The sequence below is a fragment of the Pieris napi genome, chromosome 5, assembly GCF_905475465.1.
Source record: "Pieris napi chromosome 5, ilPieNapi1.2, whole genome shotgun sequence".
Lineage (NCBI taxonomy): Eukaryota > Metazoa > Arthropoda > Insecta > Lepidoptera > Pieridae > Pieris > Pieris napi.
In genome coordinates, this window is record NC_062238.1 from 1,357,176 (window position 1) to 1,379,823 (window position 22,648).

The 22,648-nt window shown below is 38.6% G+C and overlaps 3 protein-coding genes across 8 annotated transcripts; 2 read left to right on the forward strand and 1 right to left on the reverse strand.

Moving 5' to 3' along the window:
- The first annotated feature begins 333 nt into the window (after positions 1-333).
- Positions 334-4,933, forward strand: LOC125049524 (serine/arginine repetitive matrix protein 1). 5 transcript variants are annotated; one of them, XM_047648872.1, is made up of 9 exons: positions 334-496; positions 1,260-1,349; positions 1,416-1,538; positions 1,913-2,276; positions 2,339-2,474; positions 2,545-2,597; positions 2,821-3,133; positions 3,209-3,267; positions 3,752-4,933. In XM_047648872.1, exons 1-9 carry the CDS (start codon positions 465-467, stop codon positions 3,818-3,820), a joined length of 1,239 nt encoding a protein of 412 aa, XP_047504828.1. In that variant the 5' UTR covers positions 334-464; the 3' UTR covers positions 3,821-4,933. The 5 variants fall into 5 exon arrangements, with proteins under 5 accessions (XP_047504828.1, XP_047504830.1, XP_047504831.1 ...); XM_047648874.1 differs by having other exon boundaries at positions 2,548-2,597; XM_047648875.1 differs by having other exon boundaries at positions 335-496; positions 2,839-3,133.
- A 3,480-nt stretch (positions 4,934-8,413) lies between these two features.
- LOC125049324 (unconventional myosin-Ia-like) lies at positions 8,414-20,779 on the reverse strand. The gene is made up of 14 exons (XM_047648480.1): positions 20,532-20,779; positions 19,389-19,549; positions 17,513-17,628; positions 16,895-16,965; positions 15,799-15,980; positions 15,090-15,153; positions 14,975-14,988; positions 14,374-14,878; positions 13,752-14,283; positions 12,799-13,507; positions 12,530-12,577; positions 11,083-11,796; positions 10,819-10,949; positions 8,414-9,997 (listed from the first exon to the last, which is right to left on the reverse strand). The coding sequence occupies exons 2-14, from the start codon at positions 19,494-19,496 to the stop codon at positions 9,883-9,885; spliced, it is 3,309 nt and encodes a 1,102-aa protein (XP_047504436.1). The 5' UTR covers positions 19,497-19,549; positions 20,532-20,779; the 3' UTR covers positions 8,414-9,882.
- A 236-nt stretch (positions 20,780-21,015) lies between these two features.
- On the forward strand, positions 21,016-22,612 carry LOC125049326 (ATP synthase mitochondrial F1 complex assembly factor 1). Of its 2 annotated transcripts, XM_047648487.1 has the most exons (5): positions 21,016-21,077; positions 21,218-21,475; positions 21,680-22,001; positions 22,110-22,205; positions 22,335-22,612. In XM_047648487.1, exons 2-5 carry the CDS (start codon positions 21,225-21,227, stop codon positions 22,500-22,502), a joined length of 837 nt encoding a protein of 278 aa, XP_047504443.1. In that variant the 5' UTR covers positions 21,016-21,077; positions 21,218-21,224; the 3' UTR covers positions 22,503-22,612. The 2 variants fall into 2 exon arrangements, with proteins under 2 accessions (XP_047504443.1, XP_047504442.1); XM_047648486.1 differs by lacking the exon at positions 21,016-21,077 and having other exon boundaries at positions 21,084-21,475.
- The last annotated feature ends 36 nt before the right edge of the window (positions 22,613-22,648 follow it).

Genomic DNA, 22,648 nt, shown 5'->3' on the forward strand with positions numbered 1-22,648 from the left:
TTTTCTTGAAGGACCCTAAAGTCGAATATAATAAACGAAATACTTCGACGCGGACACCATAGCACTTGCGACTTTTTAGACAACATTTAGAACGACAAAACAAAGGTTTATACCAATTTACAGCTTATTATCTTTAATTCCAAGGTGAAACGGTGAGTTGTGACTGAATCTGAGAGTTCAGGCGCTTCATTCTTCAAGTAGTAGGTACAGTATAATATAGAAGTTTAAAATGAGATTACATCGTACTTTGCAGATAAACAACGTTATTGTTTATCTTTACTTTTAAAGATATTCTTCCTTAATAAAACCTCTCTAGCCGAGCATGACATGATGTGTTTTACTACGAAGTACCTAAGCTTTATTTGACTGTCATGTTGAATATTTGAAAATTAAATTGAAATAACTTCTTTTACCGGAATCAAAAAATTTGTATCCAGTGTTGTCCAAATTAAAAATATTGCAAAATGGTAGTAAAACCAATACAAATTAAGAAATCGTAAGTATCTTAGTCGTTACACGAATAAAAATACAGATTCCGATATAATTTATTTTTATTATTTAAGAAATATAACCCGAAAAGAACCTTACTTCATATGCCAATATGCCATCATCTTATACAAGCTGATTACATTACCCTGAGTATGATTCCCGGTAAAAAAATTGTGTTATCCTAGAAATCCCATTTCATTTATTCGTGATATAGCTGGCAATCAGTAAGGGGGTCTATTTAAGGGGTTGCAAGATGATAGACGACGCATGCGTAGTTTAAGTGTAAAACGAAGCATGACGCCTGACTAACCGTAATCTAGAAGCTCCAGCAAGCAGCATCTAGAATAGAGTAAGTGTGGTGGTAATTTTGTTTTCTGTTATCCAAAAGATAATAAGTAAAGTTTCCATGTACTCCGCCCCGATCTTCCCGGAATGTTTCGCTTAAAACTGAGAATCAATACATTATGACGTGCGTTTGTTTTGGTCAGATTCGCTTTCTACGCAGTTGGTGTACTATATACTTACCTACATGCAACAGTCCGTACAACTGTGGATCTCAAGAGAGATTGAGATTTTCATAACAGTGTCGTGGTTAAACCAAGAAAATTATTGTCTCGTGTGACTAAACGTACGTTGCCATCGGCAACTAAGATAGGAATAAAATGAAAACATCGCGTTGAAAATAATATACCCAGTTTCGTAGGCCTTAAAATACACCTGTATGATTGTCAAACATCTTATATCAATGTAAAGCTTATTTTCTATGACAGTCGTGAGCAGCGGGCGGGACCCGCAAGCACCTGCAAAGAAGTGATCGTTGTGCCTTCCGCCCTCGGCGATGCGCAGCATACTACAGATCAGTGAGTCTATCTCTTACAAAAAACCTGTAGATAATATCGATAATACAGTGATTTTTTCGTGCTTAGATCTGCAACTGATGCTGAAGCCGTAGATGTGATTGACTTGGGCGCTCCGCGGCGTCGTCGCACTATCGCGAGTCGACACCCGCGTCCTCCGCCCACCGTGCCCTATACTCCCAACCCAAGGCTGTAAGTCTAATCTTTTTTCTTTAATCGAATTTATGTTGCCTTTCCTCAGAATAGTTTGCAAGCCACCAGCTTGAGCAGCAGAAAACGCAAAAAGCGGCTTAATATTGTTGCAATTCTTTATACTTACTTTAAGTAAGTAGGTATTGAAACAATAATTATTTAGTAACCTACAGCGATGATTAAAACATAGTCGGTACTTTTAAGACAATTGATTATTGTTTTTTGTGTTATTTGTTTATATTGCTATTTGTCATACATTGTTGCGGTTTCTATGTATTTTATTTTCTCTTTTTGTGTTGTAGAACTGTGAGTAGTAGGTGCAAATCAATTTAGTATTAATGTTGCTGAGTAAAAAAATCTTGAAATGCACACAGGTACCCAGGGCCACGCAACAAGTCCGAACGCCAGTCGAGGCGAGCGAGGCGTAAGCGTGTATTCCGGCGGCCAGTGCCCAATTCACGGCTGTACCGGCCGGGTCCGCCCCGGCCTGTGCCGCCTCCGGCTACTCCCCGCGCCGCTTGGCCACGACCGGCCTCACCGCCGCGGCCCCCTCACGCGCTCGACACGGCGTCACGGGCCGCGTTGCGCGTGCTTAGCGCGCGCCTCGCGTCGCCCGCCCGCCCCGATAGTCGTCTGGTAGTAAAGCTGCCCGCTCGCGGGATGGATGCTGTAACGCGTCATTCGGCTAGCCCGGAGTGCTCGGAGGGAAGCACAGCACCGAGCGAGTTTTTGGCGGAGGTACGTTAGTTATTTTTTACGTAGATCGCGCGTTTTAGACTGACACCTGTGTGTCTTTACAGTTCCTGTCGGCGATAATGCGAAGACAATACGCTGAGGCACTCAAATATTGCCGTCTTATACTACAGTACGAGCCTCATAACGCGACCGCCCGAGGTTTCTTCCCGCTGCTGCAACATAAGGTGGATGCACACCGAGGTGGGTCTAAGTTGTGGTGGTATTCTACCCGACCTCCGTTTTGCATACGGTTTTAATCTGTTTTTTGTAGCAGGAGACACGAGTTCAAGTGAAGAAGCCATCTCTCCGCAGCATTTCAAAAATGTACGTTACTATCCAATAAAAATACAATAGGTAATTGATGTTATATTTTTCTTTTATTTTGATCCCGATTGGCTTAAAGGTCTCCTTACCAGGCCATTAAATTAAAATCTTTGATCTTTGCAATTTTTTAAAGTCAAACTCTGTTAGCTTTAATTTAACTTTGATTGATTAGAAAAGCTAAGTTTTAAACACTGTTAAGAATGTTTAATTCAGGGTTTCCCAGGACTACATTTGTTGGCAGGCTGGGGACTCGGGGGGTAGCGGGCAGGGCGGGGAGAGTGGGGAAAGTGGGCCAGCCGGAGAGAGTGCTGAAAGCGAGGAAGGAGAAGAGTGGGAGAAATCTGGCGCATCGTGGTCATCTCTGGAACTGGACTCGTCACGACGCACTGACCGCTCCAGTGAAAGTGCACCCAACTCCACAGAAAGCAGCTCTGCTTCACGTGACGATAACGGCAATGACTACACCTCTACGCCCGTGCTAGATAATGCGCGTACGCACACATCACCGACGCCGCCCCCACCTCTATATGGCCAAGGTAGAATCACGTTGAAGGATGGTGTTTTTTTCTTATTCAAAAAGGATTGGTTACAATCTTATTAATTTGTTACAGGTGACATCGAAAACGAAAACGCAATCGGCGATCCTGAGGGGGCAGGGTGCACTCTTAAGGTAGTAACGAGATAAATCTATTATAGAATGCTGAGTGCACGAGTGTGACAAAAGTTATAGTCATGATGAAATATCTTATAATTAAAAAAATCAATCAGCGGCACTACAACCTTTTAAGGTCTGGGCCACAGATTTCTGTATCTGTGGCACGATAATTTATCAATCTAATATGCAAGTAGGTGATCAGCCGATACACGCCGTCGACTTTTTGGGTGTCGAGCCGATTTCCTCACGATGTTTTCCTTCACCGTTCGAGCGAATGTTAAATGCGCACGTACGATCTCAGGTATGAGTGGTGCACGCTGAAGCTACCAGGCCAACCCTGCTCTTATAGTTAAGTTTATTTTAACAAAATTTCCGTTGTTGGTAGACAACTTTATAGTATATTTCTACAGGATTCGTTGATACAAAATTCGTTTCTCTTAGTCTATACCGAATTACGTTAACATCCATCAGACAGACTAAAAACTGTATGGTGTCTCAGCAGGCTGCTTCAAGCGGCGCCAGCTCCCTGAGGCGGCTGCGCGCACACTTCACCTGCTCCATCAAGTGAGACTACCCCACATTGTCCCACCACCCCTCATCTCACATGCCCCACTGACTGCCTCCACCTACAATTTTCTCCACACTTTTTTTTACGTTTTTAAAACTTTAAAGCTTATAGACTTCACTAACAATACGCACAGGGTTCAAAATACTGCATTTGATTTATTTTCGATGAAACTGCAATATAGTGACGTTATTAAGAAAATGTTCTGGTTCAACTGTTTGTTCCTATCATGCGACGGACTCAGATTTCTCTCTAGAGTAAAGGCACAAATACCAAATCTTAAACATATATCCAACATACACAATTCAAAATATGTAAAGCTAACATAACGATGTCAATACTTATGATCGCCGTCTTTATATAATTTTGTTGAAACTTTGACTTATCGATCTTAGTTCCTCGGTGTGTGTTAGGGTTATTTCGTCAGTCCTATGCTAAAGTGTAAAGCTGTCCTCTTACCTATCAAAACTTGATAGAAAACTATTGTTGTATAAGTAGATGTACTACTAACATTGGATATATTTTATAGAGAAGTTTATTACAATGATATCGTATGGACCTAACTAGTGGCCTAAGGCTGCAAATCATGTTATTGTAGACATATCTGTGTGCGTGGAGCAAACGCTCACTTTCGGGACAAGCGGCGTTTTTCACGAATGTTAAATTAAAAATGGACTAAATCAATTCAAATACAAATTAAGTATCTACTCTTTCGCTTCTATCAAATTGTGTTTACGCTGTGATGAAAAGAGACGCAATGAGACTAAAATTTTTAAAATTCTAAAAAGTCGTTCGCTGTTATTACAAATTTCTAATGGAGGATATACGGGCGCCGCTTGTTCCGGGTCAGCCGAGTGAAATAAGACTGAACGAATCGACGACTGTAGTCCTTACTTTCTGTCCCTATGATACTCCTTTCTTACTAAACCAGGTCAATCTGTCTGATTGCGACAGAAACACCACGTTTATGATAAGAGATATCGACTGTTTCTATCTAGTAGTAATCAAATCGTCTGTTAAGCCGATTGCTAAATGATTTGTTATGTGGAATTGGTCTAAGTGTACATTTTAATTGTTTATAACAAATTATTACCTTAATAAAATTATATGTGTGTAGTGTTTGTTTTATTTCTTGACGAAATTGTCCCAAGTGTATTTGTACTGGTGGTATTTAGTAATACGTAAAGTGTTTTTCCCACGAATGTAAGTGCGTGCTCCTATTTCACCATGCCTGCTGATAGAGAATAAATCTTTGTTTTTAATTTATTTTATTATTATTTATTACTTAAGATGTCATGTGGAACATGGTGTAATGGTAGCACCTGCTTACAAACATTGTGTAAAACAAAAAAACTTGGCGATTAAAAAGAGTGGCAGAGAGTTTATTGCCAGTTCTTCTCGTCCGTTCTACGCCCTTGATTTGAGAACTGGCAGTAAATGTAAAATTAGAAGCATTTAGCATTTAATATGTATTTTTTTACTGACGTTAATAACATGTGGTACCTAAATGAATTCAAATGATTTTGACTTTCGAGTAACAGGAAAAATTAGCCGGTGATTATAAAACGCGGACTAGAGATAATAATGGGAAAATTAATTGATAGAGGGTTTGCGTTTAAAATATTTCAAAATCGGGTTAAATTTCGTGTACCCTCTAGATATACCCCAGGCATCCATTCATCTCATTACGAGGAACGCGTTTTGGCCAAAACTCAACGATATTCAGATTGAGCATTCTGATAAACGAAATAGGTCCATAATTGCTCCTCTCACACTTTAAAATTTTCCTTTACTTTTTATAATTAATGAATCGGTGTGTTTATGTTTGCCTATAAGTGCTTGTCACATTAAATCTTGTATTTTATTTTTCTTATGTACCAATAAATAATTGACGGTCCATGGTCCAACCATGGTCTATTATAAATCACCATTTTATAATAAGGTCGATGCAGGGATAACGAAAATGAAAGTCAGTATAAAAACATTGTTAAATTTTATTAAAAAACAATAAAACATTTTATTGATAATTTAACATGTCCTCAAGGCCGCCTCACTCGCATCCCAAACAACGCTGGACCATTTTGAAAACATTTCCATCTCAATAGAAACTAAAGTACCCACTTACTAGGTACGGGATTCTAGGTAAGGAAAAATTTAACCCCAAGGGAAAATTACAAATATAATAGTGCTTTAATAAATCTTATATATATCTCGAATCTAAGCTGTGTAAAGAAACCCCAAAAATTTGGTAGGGTCAAATACATAATACATCGTTCCTCAACCATTTTTATGTCGCGACCCACGAAAAAGCCAAAACAGTCTTGCAACCCCGTCACTGTAAAATTATAATATGTACGCGCTATTTTGTACCTATATGTAGTTTGTATATATTATTTTTCAACTAACTGCGACCCCCTTTTTAAACAAATTCGACCCCCCCAAGGGCCGCGACCCCCCGCTTGAGAAACGATGACATAAGGGATTACCTTCGCTCAGTTTCTTACGACCCTGCCAGTGATGATTGGCGCGCTTGTTAAGGTTTTCCAATGTTCTCTGACATCTGGTAGTGAAAAAACTAAGCAAGGAATATATTTACAGTGTCCAGTCACTCTGCCCGGTGGCGATCTAGCTGTCTATTAAGATATAACAACACATTTCTGTCATATAAATGTATCAGCCACCGAGTCAGGTAAATTCCGGCCCCAATTAAAACATCTGAAGAAAAAAATCTAGTCTCTCTGATTTCATAACATTTGGCACCTCAACAATTCATTAAACTCGCAACATTATATTATTTAAAGCCTATTAATTCCAAGATGCCCTGCTCCTATCATAAGAGTTACTTTGGCAATTAATACTATTAAATCGATTATTACAACACTATTGTGACATTAAATATTTCATTCAAACAAGAATTTATACTCTGATTTTTAATTCCGTAGAATTCTGACACCTATTTATGACAAGTCAGAGATGGCAAAACCTTTTTGACAGGGCACATTTTTCAACTTCAATACGAGTCTGAACATCTGAGTCTGTACATACATTTGATTGTTAGTTAATGTATCTATTTTATTAATTGCGATGCTCCACATTAAAAGTGGTTTAACGGCGAGTGGTAATTACGTTCCTTTTCATCACAAAGAGTAAAAAACGCAAAGATAAAGTAAAGATAACATTTTTTTTTAAAGATTTTTTTTTAAAGATTTAAACCTGGAATTAGTAAGCAGTGATGCCAGCTAAAGAATAAAATAAAGTTAATTCGATATATTGTTCGTGATATTGAAGTATTTGTTACTTTTGTATTAGGACACTTGAGTAAGTAAATATTTAGAATGACATTTTTGTAAAACCTTAAAAAAAATTTATTGCCCTGAAATAAGTCAAATTTGTCCCTTTTTCAGTGGAGAACTTTTTTGTAGCAACACTCATGAAATGTCAGAATTCTACGGAATGAAAAATCAGAGTATAATAATTACACAGGTAGAGGGCGCGAAAGAGACCTGAAATATATAGTAGATATAATATAGCGACAAACCATAATAGTTTTAAAAGTGGACTAATTATTTGCTAAGTAGTAAAGAGTTTTAATTGCCGATGGCGACAAGGCGAGAGATTTAAGCATGATTTTGTACAGCTCTTAGGTTCACACGGCCCAGTCCAGCACGTTTTTTGCAGTATACGTCTTCTATAAATTATGAGGCATTGTACATAGAACCATTCGTCTTTTGTACTGCAAAAAATCGTATACTGTGTATACGTTTAAAGGAATACTCGCCGGTAGTGGCATGTAGTATAGCGATAATTAATTATTACAACTGTGACAACTGTTTGAAAACTGCGGCTATTCGTTTTAACACGAATAAAAATATATATGAACACCCAGCTGATTGTACTAAAACGTGCAGGACAATGCCGTGTGAACCTGGCCTTAAAAGTGGGATGAAAATGGTATTCAAAACGAACTAACAAGAGAAATCTCCGGCAAGAATTTTTACGTTTAAAAAGCGTCTTGCCAAAAGTTGTTTTATCTCTGTCATTATCTATGGTCAGGGGGGCGACCATGACCTAAATCAGTATAGACCAAGCAAACGGTAATTTTGAGCAGTTTTCTATCTGTACAATACTTTTTACTGGTTCTTTACGCATATTATCATATACAGAATGGGGTATGCATTACAAAGTATGGGTTTATATTAGCTCTAAGACATGGTCACCTCACAAGTCATAGAAAATTACAGTCAAAGTCTTTTCATCGGAGCCGAAACTTTTGGAAATACTTATCCAACTATTTCTCTAAACGCACCCTCGCCCGTTGGCACATAATCCCTAGTGCAGTTCAATTATATCCATAGCACATAAGTTTATATATAATAATCATTCAAATCTAAAAATGGGAAAAATTACGTTTGAATTTATATATTTAAATATATATTATATTGTTTGAAAACATTGTGTATATTTGGCACGCAGAATAAAAAAGGAATGTCAGAATTCATTTTAAATAAACAGATAGAGGGATACAGTCTGGTCCCACAATATCCAAACATTCGTTTTTTAAAACTATTACAAATCGGTATGGAGTTTTAATGGAGAAGTTTCATTGTCTGTATTATATTCGTGGCATTCAAATATAGATAAAACAATCATCAAAATAGACTATAACAGTTGAAGTATTGCTCTATTGTTTATGACATACACCATATTCAACTGTCAAAGCCAATTTTTTTTTTCACAGACTAGTTTGGCACGTGAATGGAAATTAGTGATCCCATCCGCCGCCACCTGTGTGATTTGCTCAAAGTGCTATAGTGTATAATATAAATACGTAAAATACCGTGGGGATGATTTAAATAAACAAATGAATTAGAATAACATGGCTTAAAGGCCTTGTTACTAGGCCATAAAATCTTTAAAAAAAAAACAACGCGCATCATTTTCTTGAAATATTTTTCTTTCCAGTTTTTTAATTAACTAATTAAAACTTCTCCATTATTGGCACGTTTATCTTTCTGTATAATACATTAGTGCATATAACTGGGACAGCCGACACACTCACTACACAGCTACCAACAGTCAGCGCAATGTGGCAACATGCATTTACACGATTCTGATATGCGACCATTAGATCTCAGTCGAGCCACGACCACACCGCACTGATATATTTACACAATATTAAAATTCAATTACATAACTCTCTCATAACTAACGTTTACACAGGCGCAGGCACTGTTCGAACTTATGGCGTATTAGGCCGTTCTGTGAAAATATAATCGCAACGCATCTTAAATCGAATAGAACACTTCAATGGCAAAACGTACCACACACGGACGTTGACAAAGAGGCGATGTATGGCCGAGTCTTTTTTTAAAGGAACAAAATAAATTTAAACATAAATTTTTTTGGCACGTACTTCCAGCGGTCGCAATATACGTAGGGGCTTGGGTGTCGAGTTTGTTTTTTATACTTATATATATAATGTGAATATATTACATATTATTATCATATATACGTATATACATCTTCGTAGCTGTGTTCATAACAAAACTCCTCCCACACTCCGCTTAAGCGATTCCTATGGAGTGTTTTGTGTTAAAAATACCCCGAAGTGATAAGAGCTAATCTCAAAATTTTTAAATTTTAGACGTATAAAATACATACAACCCTTCTTTCACCAAACCCCATTTTTTACAGCAAATTTTAGGTAGTCCAGTACTACCTAAAATTCCGCTTTGACAATACAACGTTTGCCGGGTCAACTAGTTTTATTACAATCATAAGTTATCCTAAGTCACATTTGTACTCTATTATTCCGACTAAAGGACTTGTATCCACTTTTCAAATTAATAAAAAAGAAAATATAATCATAAAGCAAATAGTTATGTCAACTTGACTGTTTGCAGTCTTTATCTTACCACAGATAGTAGTCCAAATTAAAAACATGCATTAAAGAGATTTTATTTAAATTATATTCCCTAAAGAAAAGAGCCGGCCATAATATAAGTAATTATGTCTACCGTAACCGCGTGTGGAATTTACAGTTATATTGTCGTGTCTTACCCCGGTCACAGCAGGACATCAAGACGGCTTCCGCGCCGGACTAAGCGAGCCCCAGAGGGGGCACTGCCCGTCGCATGAAATGCTATTGTCACTAACTGCTGACCGAAGTTTGCTTCAAATCTGAAAAAGATATTACTATGAATTATTTTTTGTTTTGTATTATAATTTTAACATTCTTGCACTTCTTCACAATTATCTTATAATTTTTTTTAAAGGTTTGAGAGAGGGAGAATTGAGTTAGTTCTTGTATGTATGTTTGTGTGTGTGTATAAGTGTGAATAAAAAATAGGGACAATTTAACTTCACATAAATTAGACTAGACTTATGCTTAAACAAAATAGACACGCGCATAATACTAAAACTTTTTTTAATTCAGTCAATTATACTGAATGCATGAATGTAATTTAATTGGATAATTTATTTACATTCATTATTCTTTACCAAATACATTTTTAAATCATTGTATATCCTAGAACGCTTCACAAATAAATTGCTCTGCTGAAGAGTCGAGAAGACTATTAAGCTGCGAGAGTAAAGGAATGGGAGCATACAACAATAGAGTATAAGCGAAAAAATGAAATGTTAGTTGGTAAGTAACGAATGATTGCAATGTAATGGTCGAAGAGAGTGCCCACGTCTGGCTATACTCTCGGGCGTAACTCCCATAATTTAGTTAATTTCTATGAAACAAATGAATGCAATGTAACAGTCAAAGAGAGTGCCTCCGTCTGGCTATACTCTCTTACAGTGTGCTTAGTTAGTGTATGCATGTGGTAACACATAAACTACATTTCACTAATAATTATGACATGTATAGTATGACTGATGGCGTGTATAAAAGGAAATAGTGTTATTTATAGTTAGTATAGTATAAAAAGAAGGTAGATGCAGGTGTCGTTTATTGAATTAAAAATAACAGTCTACGCTAATGTATGACTTACTCGGAAGCAATATTAACGTGCGGCGGCGCGCCCACGGCGTTTTGCACGACGAGGAACAGCTTCGTGGCCAGTTCCAACACGTGGCATGTCCGTAACACTACGTCGCCGCGTCGCCGCCAACCGCCTTCACTCTACATATTTCGTTTATGTTATTTCCTCGAAAATAAATATCAAAAACATAAATGTAATTTTAATTACTGTACAGATTTAGGCGACAAGGAATTTTCACCCTTATTATTATTATATTTTTTTTTTACTACTTACCCCAAATAGACACCCGGGGGCATCCAAGGCGTCCCTCGAGGAGCACTGCGAGAGATCCTCGTCCGAGTCATCGGGGGCGGCAGGGGCTCGCACGTGCACCGCCAGCACGTCATCCGCGTGCGGCGAAAGCGACAGGCGATACACCTGCTGCGCCGGAACCCGTCGCTTCACACGCAAAGATCGCGGTTCCAACAGCAGAAGCGCCGCCGTCGACACCACCGCCAGGACACGTCCGGCGCCGCCCCCCCTCGCCACCCTCACCGCCGCATCCGCGAACACCACGTAGCGGTCGGCCGCACCCGAACCCGCCCCGCGCCGCCACGCCCCGGACGCTCGGAGGCGCACGTAATCCCCCACAAAAGGGTGCGCCACGCTCACCGCGTACGACGCTTTGCGATCCTTGAACAGCACGCTGGCTGTCACCTTCTCCCGCATGCGGTTCCTTGCGGTCTGGTCGAACGCCTGGCGGTACAGTTGACAGCGCCAGCGGTGATGTAAGCGCCGGAGAAGGGAGTCGGTCCGGGCGAGTAGCCGGGGGGCAGGGGGCGGAGGCCACGCGGTGCAGACGGGGGAACGATGCCGCGCTGGTAATCGGGCCCAAAGCCCGCGGAGGTAACGCCGACGGGCGCTAGAACACCACGCGCGCCATACTACTAGCCCCGCGGCAGCCCGTGCTGCCGCTGGACTTGGTGCTGCTGGTGCGCCCGGTCGCCACTGTGTTATATACACATTTTGATATGTAACAGTATTTATGGCCACATGTAAAATATGTTATAAATATTTTCAGGAGGTGATATCGCTAAAAAAATATTACTGATGTTCTGCGCGATTAAAACTCATTATAAAAGGTCCAATTACCTAGATAAGTCGGAAAATGAGCGATCATAAATCATAGATTATTGTTTCCCAGCAAATGATAGAATCAGATGTTGAAAAGTATATTAGCCCAATATAATAAGTTAAAAAAAAAAAAATGTACGGTTCCTGGATCATCAGGGGTTCGAAATAATAGAATAATTTGAACTTACTCTATATTTATCACTCGCGTTATACAATAGAATATGAGCAAAATAATAACTATTATGTTAATTGCTATATAATAAGTGCAATCTAACAAACAGAGAGAGTGCCTACGTCTGGCTATGCTCCCGGGGTGAAACTCCTATGACTTAGTTAATTACGAATGACTGCATAGTAACAGTCGAAGAGAGTGCCTGCGTCGGGCTATACTCTCGGGGCGTGACTCCGACTCCCTGGCACGTACTTACATAGGGACTAATTAAGCTTATAAACTAAGGAAGCCTGAGCGAGTAAAATGTACAGCCTTGGCTCGTACATACTCCCCCAGGCAAAAGAGCAAAATGTACAGCCTTGGCTCGTACATATACTTTACAGTAGAAGAAAAATAAAAAAGTTATCTCATAGCAATTAAATATTGAATACTTACATAGGAAGGCTGCAGCGCTATTGTATCTTCTACTGACGCTTGTCGAGCCTAAAAAGGTATATACGGAAGATGTTAAACTAAAATCTCAAACTCATACATTAAAATAAGTATTTTTTCATGTTTGAATGTTTGTTTTTATTTTGTGGTCTGTTTTTTTCATCTGAAATGTGTCTCTGTATATCATGCACATTTGTATTTAGTGTAATATTTTCTGTGTGAGTATCTGTATGTCTGTATGTAGTGTGCATTATAAATTAAATGTATCTAACCTTATGTGCGCGCCAGGCCGAGGCGATTGTGCGCTGAGCGGTATGGCGGCGTCGCGCTCGATGTTCCCGCCACGCCCTCTGAGCAGCCGAAACAAGACGCTCCACGCGCGCCGCTCGCAACGCCTCCAACTCCCACACCGTGCGCGGACTACGCACGAACACTCGAGTGCGTCCGAACGCAAATTCGCCACTCGGAATGGGAAGCGTGCGTAGCAGAGACCGCGCCGCGCGCACCGCCTCCTCTCCCGCCTTCGCCGCCGCGTTCGCTAGCGTCGAACGACGCCACCGGAGGATCCCATACCGCGCCACCACGCCGCGAGCGCACAGCGACTCGCACCAACCCGCCCGTCGAAGGGCAGCCATCTCCACGATGCCTTGAGTTCGGATCTGGTGACGCAGCAGCGGCGCGTCGAAGCGGTGCGGCCGGAGCGCGGTGTCGGCGCGGAGACATCTCACTAGTCGCGGCGCCGGCGGCAATCTTCGCAGTAGAGCGGCGATGAGTGCACGTTGGCGGCACGCGAGCGCTCCGGCTCGACGCGGTGAACCGGCGGCTGCGTGGGTCGGCGGCGGCGGCGCGGCGAAAAGGGCGGCCAACAAGGGTTCACGAGCTGCGGCCAGGACGGTGGCACAACGACGACAGACCGAGTCACGGTTTTTGCTAATGATGCCGCGAGCGCTGTACACCACCACGCCACCGAAATGCGTGATCCTGTTATGATTGTTTCATGTATGTCTAAATTTCACTATCATTTATAAACATATAAACATAAAATAACTTTCAAAATAGATCAAATATTACTGCGAGAAACGATATAGCAACTAAAAAAAAATCTCGATAAAAAAATTTACTGGACAGAAAATCTAATGCCCGCTATAAGCTACAATCTTTCTTTGAAAACAAAATCATGGATTATGCAATGTAAAAGGCTATTTCAATAAAGAAGAATATTTACTGGAATCTATCGGGAGGCAACGGCAAGACGCGTGGATGCCGACGACGCTGCAAACGCTGTATGAAATGGGAGTCGGGAGCCGCGCGAAGGGTGGCATCGCGCAATGCGGCTAGCACGCAGTCCGGTCCCGCGTCCAGCGCATCCGCGGCGGCCTCATGATCGGTAAGAATCAGCGGCGTCCAGGCGAGCCCCTCGCGCGCATACTCCTCTTGTTGCCGGCGCAAGGCTAGGGTACAGACAGCCGCATGCACGCGTTCCGCCGCGTAGTTGATGAGCAGCCGCTCCAACGAGTTGTGCGCCAACGACTCTAGTCCGTACACGTCCAGAATGCCCAGTGAACGACGACCGCCGGCCGCTCCTCGTAACGCCGCGTTAACGCCGCGCACCAACCAGTTGAAAAGACGCGAATACAGCGCGCAAAGCACACGATCCCTGCGTAGCGCCGCCCACTCTCCCCATTCCCCCCACTCGCTCCACGCTTCGGATTCACCCCCCACTGAACTCTCTTCCTCCTCCACTGAACACTCGTCTTCTGTACCATGAAAAGTTAAAATTAGATAATTTACAGGAGTAAACTGTGGTCGATCAACTTGACAGTACGATAAGGTCAATAAACAATTACCGTGTGGGGCCTCAGTGGGTGGAGCGGCAGGCGGGGGCACCGTTGCGTCCGGCGCCGCACCCAAAGCTAGAGCTAAGGTGTCCGGATCGACTCCGACCAGCGCACACGCATCCCGTAACTCGAGTTCATGATGTGCACGCGCTCCAATCGAGCCATCTATGTGATGAAGGGGTTCGAAACGGACGTTGCCCAGTTTGAGGATGAAGGCGAGAATTCGTAGAACCGCCCCGCATTCCGCCGCGCTCAGTCCGAGGGTTTTCATGGCGGCTTTTGTGAATGCGAAGTGGTCTCGATCTGCGTGGGGGTCGGCGGGGCCCGGGGGCGGACGGAGGGGCGGGGACGCGTCATCCGAGCCCGCGGGGGGCGCCCGACCCCGCAGTACTCGGTACGCCTCCCATGAGCGCTGCAGCTTAAGCCGCTTGAGCAATTGCGCGTCTGCACCGGCTAGTAACTGATACAGCACGTGGAAATTTCGTTCGCCGTCTGATACGAAGCAAACGCGTTCCTAAAAACCCCAATTTATGAAATTACTTCAAGACCGTAATAAAAAATTACATAGTTTATAAAATCAATAATAATTTATTAGTTAATAGTTGTATACCTTTTCCAAGAGGTCTGCTTGAAACAACCCAAACATTTTATAGATAAATAATAGTATTGATAATAAAAAATGGTATTATTTTAAATGCTTAAATACCAGAACACAAAATACTCACAGTGTGTCAGGTGTCCACCGATCGGCTCTCCCTTGAAGTCCAACTCTATATCCAACAGCTTTCCCTGTATTTAAAAATTATTGTCAACTTATTGTTGTTGACAGTTGACAGATGACATTTCCTTGCAATCCTCAATAAACAAATTTTGGACTGCAAGAAAATGTTAGATCGTAGATCAAAACAGTTCGGAAGGAAGAACTTTTCGTTTAATAGGTTCTGACGCTCCCATAGCCATCTGGCAATGTGTTTTGACGTTTCTCAAGGTATTTTTGGCTCACCAAAAGTTAAATTAAGACATGTTCAGAGGTTTTTGATAATTTGATTCCAGTTTAAAGTACCGAGAACTGACGAGCGTTTATAGCAAATGTCATGAAAGTGGGCGAAGCGAGAGAGGTATGTCAAGACCGTAGCCAGTTTAGATCTATGGTCTCAGCCTACCCTATTGGGAAAAAGGCGCGATGACCTAAATAAATGGAGGAATGAGGAAAAGATGACGGCGTGTGTCATATACAGATAGCTAATCACCTCCTATATGCCTATTAAAAAACTTTCATGAAAATCCGATCTGACTTAAATACACTTTCGTCGCTTTCTGTCAAATAATGTCTACCTTGAGATGGAAAGAGACAGTCTGATTTACATGAATGGATTAAAATCTTGATTTTAGTGAAAGACAAGAATCCAGTAACGTGTCGATGCTAGTACTTACAAATCTACTGGCATTATGGTTCCTTGCAGTAGCGGCATTCCCAAAGGCTTCGAGAAGAGTTCCGGCCGCAACTAGCGTGGCAGCCGCTCCGCCACCCGCTGCGCCGCCCGCGCTTCCACCTGCTACTACCGCACATTGGAGGCACACACGCGCGGCCTCTGTTTTGCCAGCACCGCTCTCACCTTTGTTAACAACATTTGTTATTTAGTGTTATTTGCGGCATAGTTGACATCATAGAAGCATATGTCAGGCACAGATGGCTGATCATACTATTAAGAAAAACAAATGATAACGAAACAGTTACAAAATCCAAATCAGCCGAGACCTTAAAAGGTTGTAGCGCCACTGGCATTAAAACTTATTTGGACACTAAGAATAAATAAACTTACTTTACGATTCAAGAGACATAATATTGCGGGACACAGGCATATAATGCTGAGTATTTCTGTAATTTAACTGATTCTGTCGTTACTATATTATTAAGTATATAAATATATATTTATGTATATAGGTAGCCCAACATAATGTATAGAACCCAACAAACACAACACCACATCATACACAACGCAAGCCTACACAAAAGCTACCCAACAAACGCACTTTCTTCGCCCAACGCTTTTTCTCTTTTACATGCCTATTAGCGATTCAAATACAATTTATTTTTCAAACTAGTCTAAGACGCGGCCCCTGTCAGGGCCTCCTCCAACTTTTTCCACCCTATTTTATTTTGTGCCATCGTCCTCCAATTTTTACCAGCAACCCCTTCGATCCCGACGGCCCATCGCCCTTTTGGTCTGCCCTTGTTCCTTGTTCCGTTTGGACCAGTCCATTCGGTTACTGTTTTAGACCATCTGTATAACGGGCAACGTGCCCTGCCCATCTCCATTTAAGTTTTAGGGCATGTTGCTCAGTATCAATTATTTTTGTTATTCTGCGAATACATTCACCTTTATGTTTGTCACGTAATTGAATTCCGAGAATGCTTTATATCGCTCGCTGGCACGAAGGTATTTTGGCTTTTGTTTTGTTTTTGAAAATATAAAATTGTAGAAGTATTGACATAGATAACCAGAAAAAAAATGTGATTAAAACTTACCCGTAATAACTATGCACTGGCTCTCGTTTCTATCACGTACCCATCTATAGGCCGTTGCAGTTATCGCATACCTGTAAATATTTATTATTTATTGTTTAAGGGTGATCAATCTAAATGTATAACTAGATTTCTGGCCAGGATTAGCATGATTGTTTAGTTATTATTCTATCGCGAATTGAAGTTGCGTTTTTATTGTTGCAATAAACCAAAAATTGTTTGCATGTTCTACTGGCGGTTGACCGTTGAAAAATTAAGAATATACAGTTACTAACGAGGTATTGGTTGTGAGAAAAGCTTGCCGCAGTATGTAACATCAATCAAGTCTCTAACCATCAATAATAATCCTAATTGTTTATCGGTACAAGGCTTAATTTTTGTTCTTTTATTTTATATGTACCTACTTGTACAAACAAAGTCAAATTTACACCCGTACATCGACACTTGGCACAAGCGTCAATACCTGGTTCCTACTGTCGCACTTCGTACTTTAACCAATAATTATAATTGGTATTATGATAATGAATGTCGACGCTTCGGTGGACGGAGAAATTGTGACAAATTTAACTTCCACCGTCACATAAATTTATGTATAAAATTAATAAAAGTAAAAGTACTTACAGATGCGGTGGCAGTAGGTATGGCGGTCGCGCTAAATAGGTCCGCACCAGATCAGCCGAGTAGAGTGGCAGAGGTCGGCATGGGTTTACCGAAATAAGGGCGTTGCCTACGTATGTCTGCAATTATTGAAACACATAAATAACATTAAACTGGAGTTTTTTTTATGGCTCTGGCACGGTTTGTGCATTAGCCAGCGTCAAGTATAAGATTTTTATAATTCGTGCTTTTTGCCTTAGAAATTCGACCATTTCCTCCGTGTACGGTTTAGGCACTCGCCCGGTACCGCACAACCCTCCCAAAGGCCGAGAACAAATTTAAATTAAATTAAAACTTGCCCTCGAACTGGGAATCGAACCCGGTACCCCTCACCTAGCTGCCACTTAATAAGACCGCTAGGCTATGAGGCCCCCTAAACTGGAGTTATTCATTAATAATTAAAATAAATAATTGCTCTGTCTGTACCCCATATGAAATAAATACCGCGTTATTTCCTTCCTATAACGCCGAGATTTCTTATATTAGTAGTAGTAAGATATAGCTGTAGTGTAAAATGTATACTGATTTGTCAAGTCCATAATTAGTTTTACGTACCTGTTTCAATTGTGTTGTTATAAAAATAAACTATAGATTAATATAAATAGATTTATTAAATTCGTGATCCTAGTTTTTGAATTGTTATGAAAATACTATAATACTATAGTGTGCATATTTAGTTATGCACATTTAGCAATTTACCACAATTTCACAAACAAATAACGATGTAAAATTATACAATTACTTAACTAGGAACTGAACTAAAAGCTCATTTTAAGGTTCATGAATCACAAATAATTCTAAAATACAATAAAAAGGAATAAGAAAATACATGAATTACAAAAGTCACCATCACGTATACCATTGTATTGGCGTATTCCATAACAAATTAGATTAAGTTAACAAAATAAAAGGCGCAATGTGAATAAATTTTAGTTAATCATTGTGTGCTTTCCGTTTGGTTAATACTATAGACTAATGAGGGAGAACTGCTTCCAGTACTCGTGTTAGCACGCTACAGTAACCAACTTATCAAAACTCGCTTCAGCAATTTTAGCGCGAGGGCGTAATAAACAATGCGAAATTTTATATGCTAGTATATTATAAATACATTACATTAAAATTCTCGAATTCGCGAATTTTAAGATATATTATATATATATATATTAGTACAAATAAGAATTGTATGCAATTTTTAACTATTAAAGAGAAAAAAACTCTACACATTTACATTGATAAGATTAAGAAAACATTTATTACTAACGAAAGACAGTTGGTTTGTGCCTAAGACGCAAAAAAAGAAAAGAGCTTCTAAAGTCGCCTTCCCATACAAACTCCAAACCGCAAACTCCGAAACCGCATTAGAACCCCTTAACGTTAGAAACGCAAAAAGCATTCCGAAAAAATAATAATAACAATTGTTTGTGTCTTGTGTAATGGCGGATTTTTATATAATTTTTAATTCATTGAAGATTTTTTATTTAACCAACATGTAAGTAGCACATAAAGTTGTTTTATTCATTCTGTTAATCTCTTATTTAAAAAAATATAGCACAAGGTTAAAAAATCTATTGTTTATTGTCTGTACCATACAGAAGATAAAATTATTTAAAAGAATATTTTATAAAATAAAGTGAGCCTCTTCTTAGTTCAGAATGCTTTTATTCCAATTTCTGTTTATAGTTAAGTTTAGTGTTAGTTTCAGACATTATACGCATAGTTAGTAGTTAGTAGAACAAAGCCGAAAGTCTTTTTTTCTATCAAAAAATTTCAATTACAATGAGATAATGTAAATGCTGAATTGTATAATGCGTCATAATAAAGAAGTTTGAATAAGTCTTACATAAATGATATCTCGTTTATATCGGACATGTAAGTTGTGTAGAAAGGAGTCTTCGGTGAGGGGCGCGAGCAGCACGGCGTCTGCAAGCCCGACTTCATCCTCCGCCATCGCCCTTCGCCTTGCCTCACCTACCCCCACCTGGCTTCTGTTCACACATGCCTCTGCAATTATTTATTTATTGATATCAATAAATAATGTAAAGTATATACTTTACATTATTAGACAGTCTTTGCCTTAGCTCATTTAAACAGGCTACATATCCATGTGAATGCTGAGGCAATCCAACTTCTTGATACAACAGGTATAAGACCCCTAAACTAAACCTTTTGAGTTAAAAAAAGCTAGTGTAGCAAATATAAGTGCAAGTGTGGTATCTCGGACACACGCACATAGTGTCAATTTCTCAAAAACTAGTGTGCAACCCCTTGTTTATAATCATTAAGGATTATTCTCAGTTTAAAGTGAGAATTAAAAAATAAATAAGGATATGGGTAATGTCCTTCCACAACAACAAATATTGTATACAAAACATATTCTTATATAATTAATTGGTTTGTTACTCATAAGTATATATATAAACACAAAACACAGTTTGACACAACAATATAAAATACGAAAGTTAACATTTACTTAATTTAAATTAACACAGAAATAAAATATATTTTATTAAATTATAGTGAACATTATTTTAATAATACTAAAATTATTTTTCTTTACATCTCTACATGTTCCATCTATATACTGTATTCTATTTGAGAAAGTTCAATGTAAAAATAAAAGCATTTAGCATTTTATATTGTATTTCTTTATTGACATTCATAAGATGTAATGTAATGATAGAATAAAAACACGAAAAGCGTTAATTACAATATTTTATTATTTGGATAAATGAGAATTAAATGGATTTACTGAAAATATTTTAAATTAATACTAAACCATAAATAGTATTTTATTGATATAGATTTTAACTCAAAAATAATTTAAGATCAGTTCAGTGTTAAATTAGTTCCTTCAAAGGAGTTTTATTATATTGTGATTTTTTCTATATACTGCTATCACTGTGTAGTTTTGGTTATGTAATATTGTTAAAATCAACTAAACAACTTCTCACGTTTTTGAATAAATACGGGTCGATTTACTTACCCCTTCATGATGAGACTTTTCTTATCAGAAATCGGTTTTTAAAATTAACACCATTCAAAGAAAACCAGATAATACCAGGTATTATAATATAATCAATAATGAAATAGTATCACATGAAACAGTAGCTAAATAAGAATTATTTATTAATTGATTTACAAATTACAAATTCTATGTAGGTTATAGGTACTTATTATGACATTTCAGTTTTCACAACTCGCTTGACACTTGTAAGTCGAGAGCGGAGTCAAATTTAGACAATAATCAGATGTTATAGTTCTCTGTGAGTTATTTAAGCGTTAATATAAAATTTTATTTCTAAATAGTATACCAGTACAAAGAAGTTTTTTGCTATCAAATATCATCGAATCGTTTGAAATACACCTTGAAACATTTTCCTAGTCTCTAATAATTCATCTATATAAATTATATTGTAGTAGGAAGTGGGATACTTAATATTGTAGGATTTCCTTGCAACTATCAACTATGTGACAACTGACAGATGTCGAACGTCAGCTGTTAAATAATGAAAATGTAGAAATATCAAATGTATTATTTTTGAATTTTTTTTATATATAACCTTACATTATAATCATAATAAACAATTATTGTGAATTTTTCTAATTATTCCTTTTAGGAAAAGTCTTGCCTTAGACAAATATTGATTCAATATTACATAATTATTTCAGGTTATAGATGGCATTTTGCCTGAGGCGACTAAAACTAAATCTTTTTACAACAACAAAATTACGGCACATAATGACTACGCCGATTAATTGTGAAAAGGCTATGGAAAATCTTAAAAAAAACCCTTATTTTGATAAATACGCTGAACGTATAGCGGCGTTACAAAAAACATCGCCGGAAGAATTTTTGAAAAAATTAGAAGAACAAAGCAAGTCTCAAGAGAGCCCTATGAAGAAACAATTATCTTCCGTGGATACTAGGTAAAAATAAAACGTGTTTGGTAGTATGGAATATATTTTAATTTTTTAAATACAACTACTGACTAAAGCTTGATTAATCCATATCATTAGTGGCATCTTGTGTAAATTAGGCTTCAATTTTCCATGCATACCTATATATGCTTAGGATAAGCATATTATACCATATGGTTATGGTTGTCTTCATAATTTTTTTTTGTTTACCAGGCAGTTTTCGTCAGTACTTAATCCCAAAGAAAATTTACAGTCTAATGTAAGCATAGAAGATAAAAAGCTTGATGCAATATTTAAAACTGAACTGGTAAAAGATAAAGATGCATCAGAGATACAAGTAATTTGGGAAGAGTATCACAAAGATAAAGAAGTGATCTGTGCCACTATACCTCTACAACTATATGAAGACATGAGACCGAGGACAAAGGACAATCCTACCTTTATTTTTCCTCTCCCCCGTGCTCAGGGCTTTGAGTTTATAATGTGCCAGATTTCTGGCCACTCTGTTCACTTTACCCCACTTTTAGCTTATCAGGTGAGAAACATTTCATTCAAATAAAATAAGGTTTACTTAAGTTAAATGGGTAGGAAGTTTACTAATTGTTAAAAAAATAAAAATAGCATTTATGGAATTGAATTTTAGGTACATAAGGAAAATGCCCCTGAGTGTTTGACAATGATTCATTACACTGAGCTAGCTGACAAGGGTATTGTGTTGATGAGAGGAGATTATGATAAGGTATGTATTTCAACTTCCTATCATGCATAACCATTAACAAATATAACCTGAAAGTGAGGACATGTTTTTTAACAAATCATGTAAATCAATCAAAATAATTAAATTCAATAATATTGTGTATTTTTGCAGAATGTGTTGGGTGGACAAGAAGCTCAATGTCTTGCCAATCAGTTCCAAATGTATTACAATGGGAAAGATGCAGAAAAACTCAACTTACTAAAATCTTTTACTATCTCCCCACAGTCCTTTAACCACATGGACCTTATTGCACAATTAGAAAAAATTACACTTGTTTAAGCTTTAAATGTCTACAAATAGATTTATTTTAATTTATTCCTTATTGTATGTTTTAAATAAAATTGAGTCAAACAGTATGTTTAACAATAAATTGTTATATCAAGATTAGAGATCAATTGTATATTTATTTTTATAACAATTTTGAT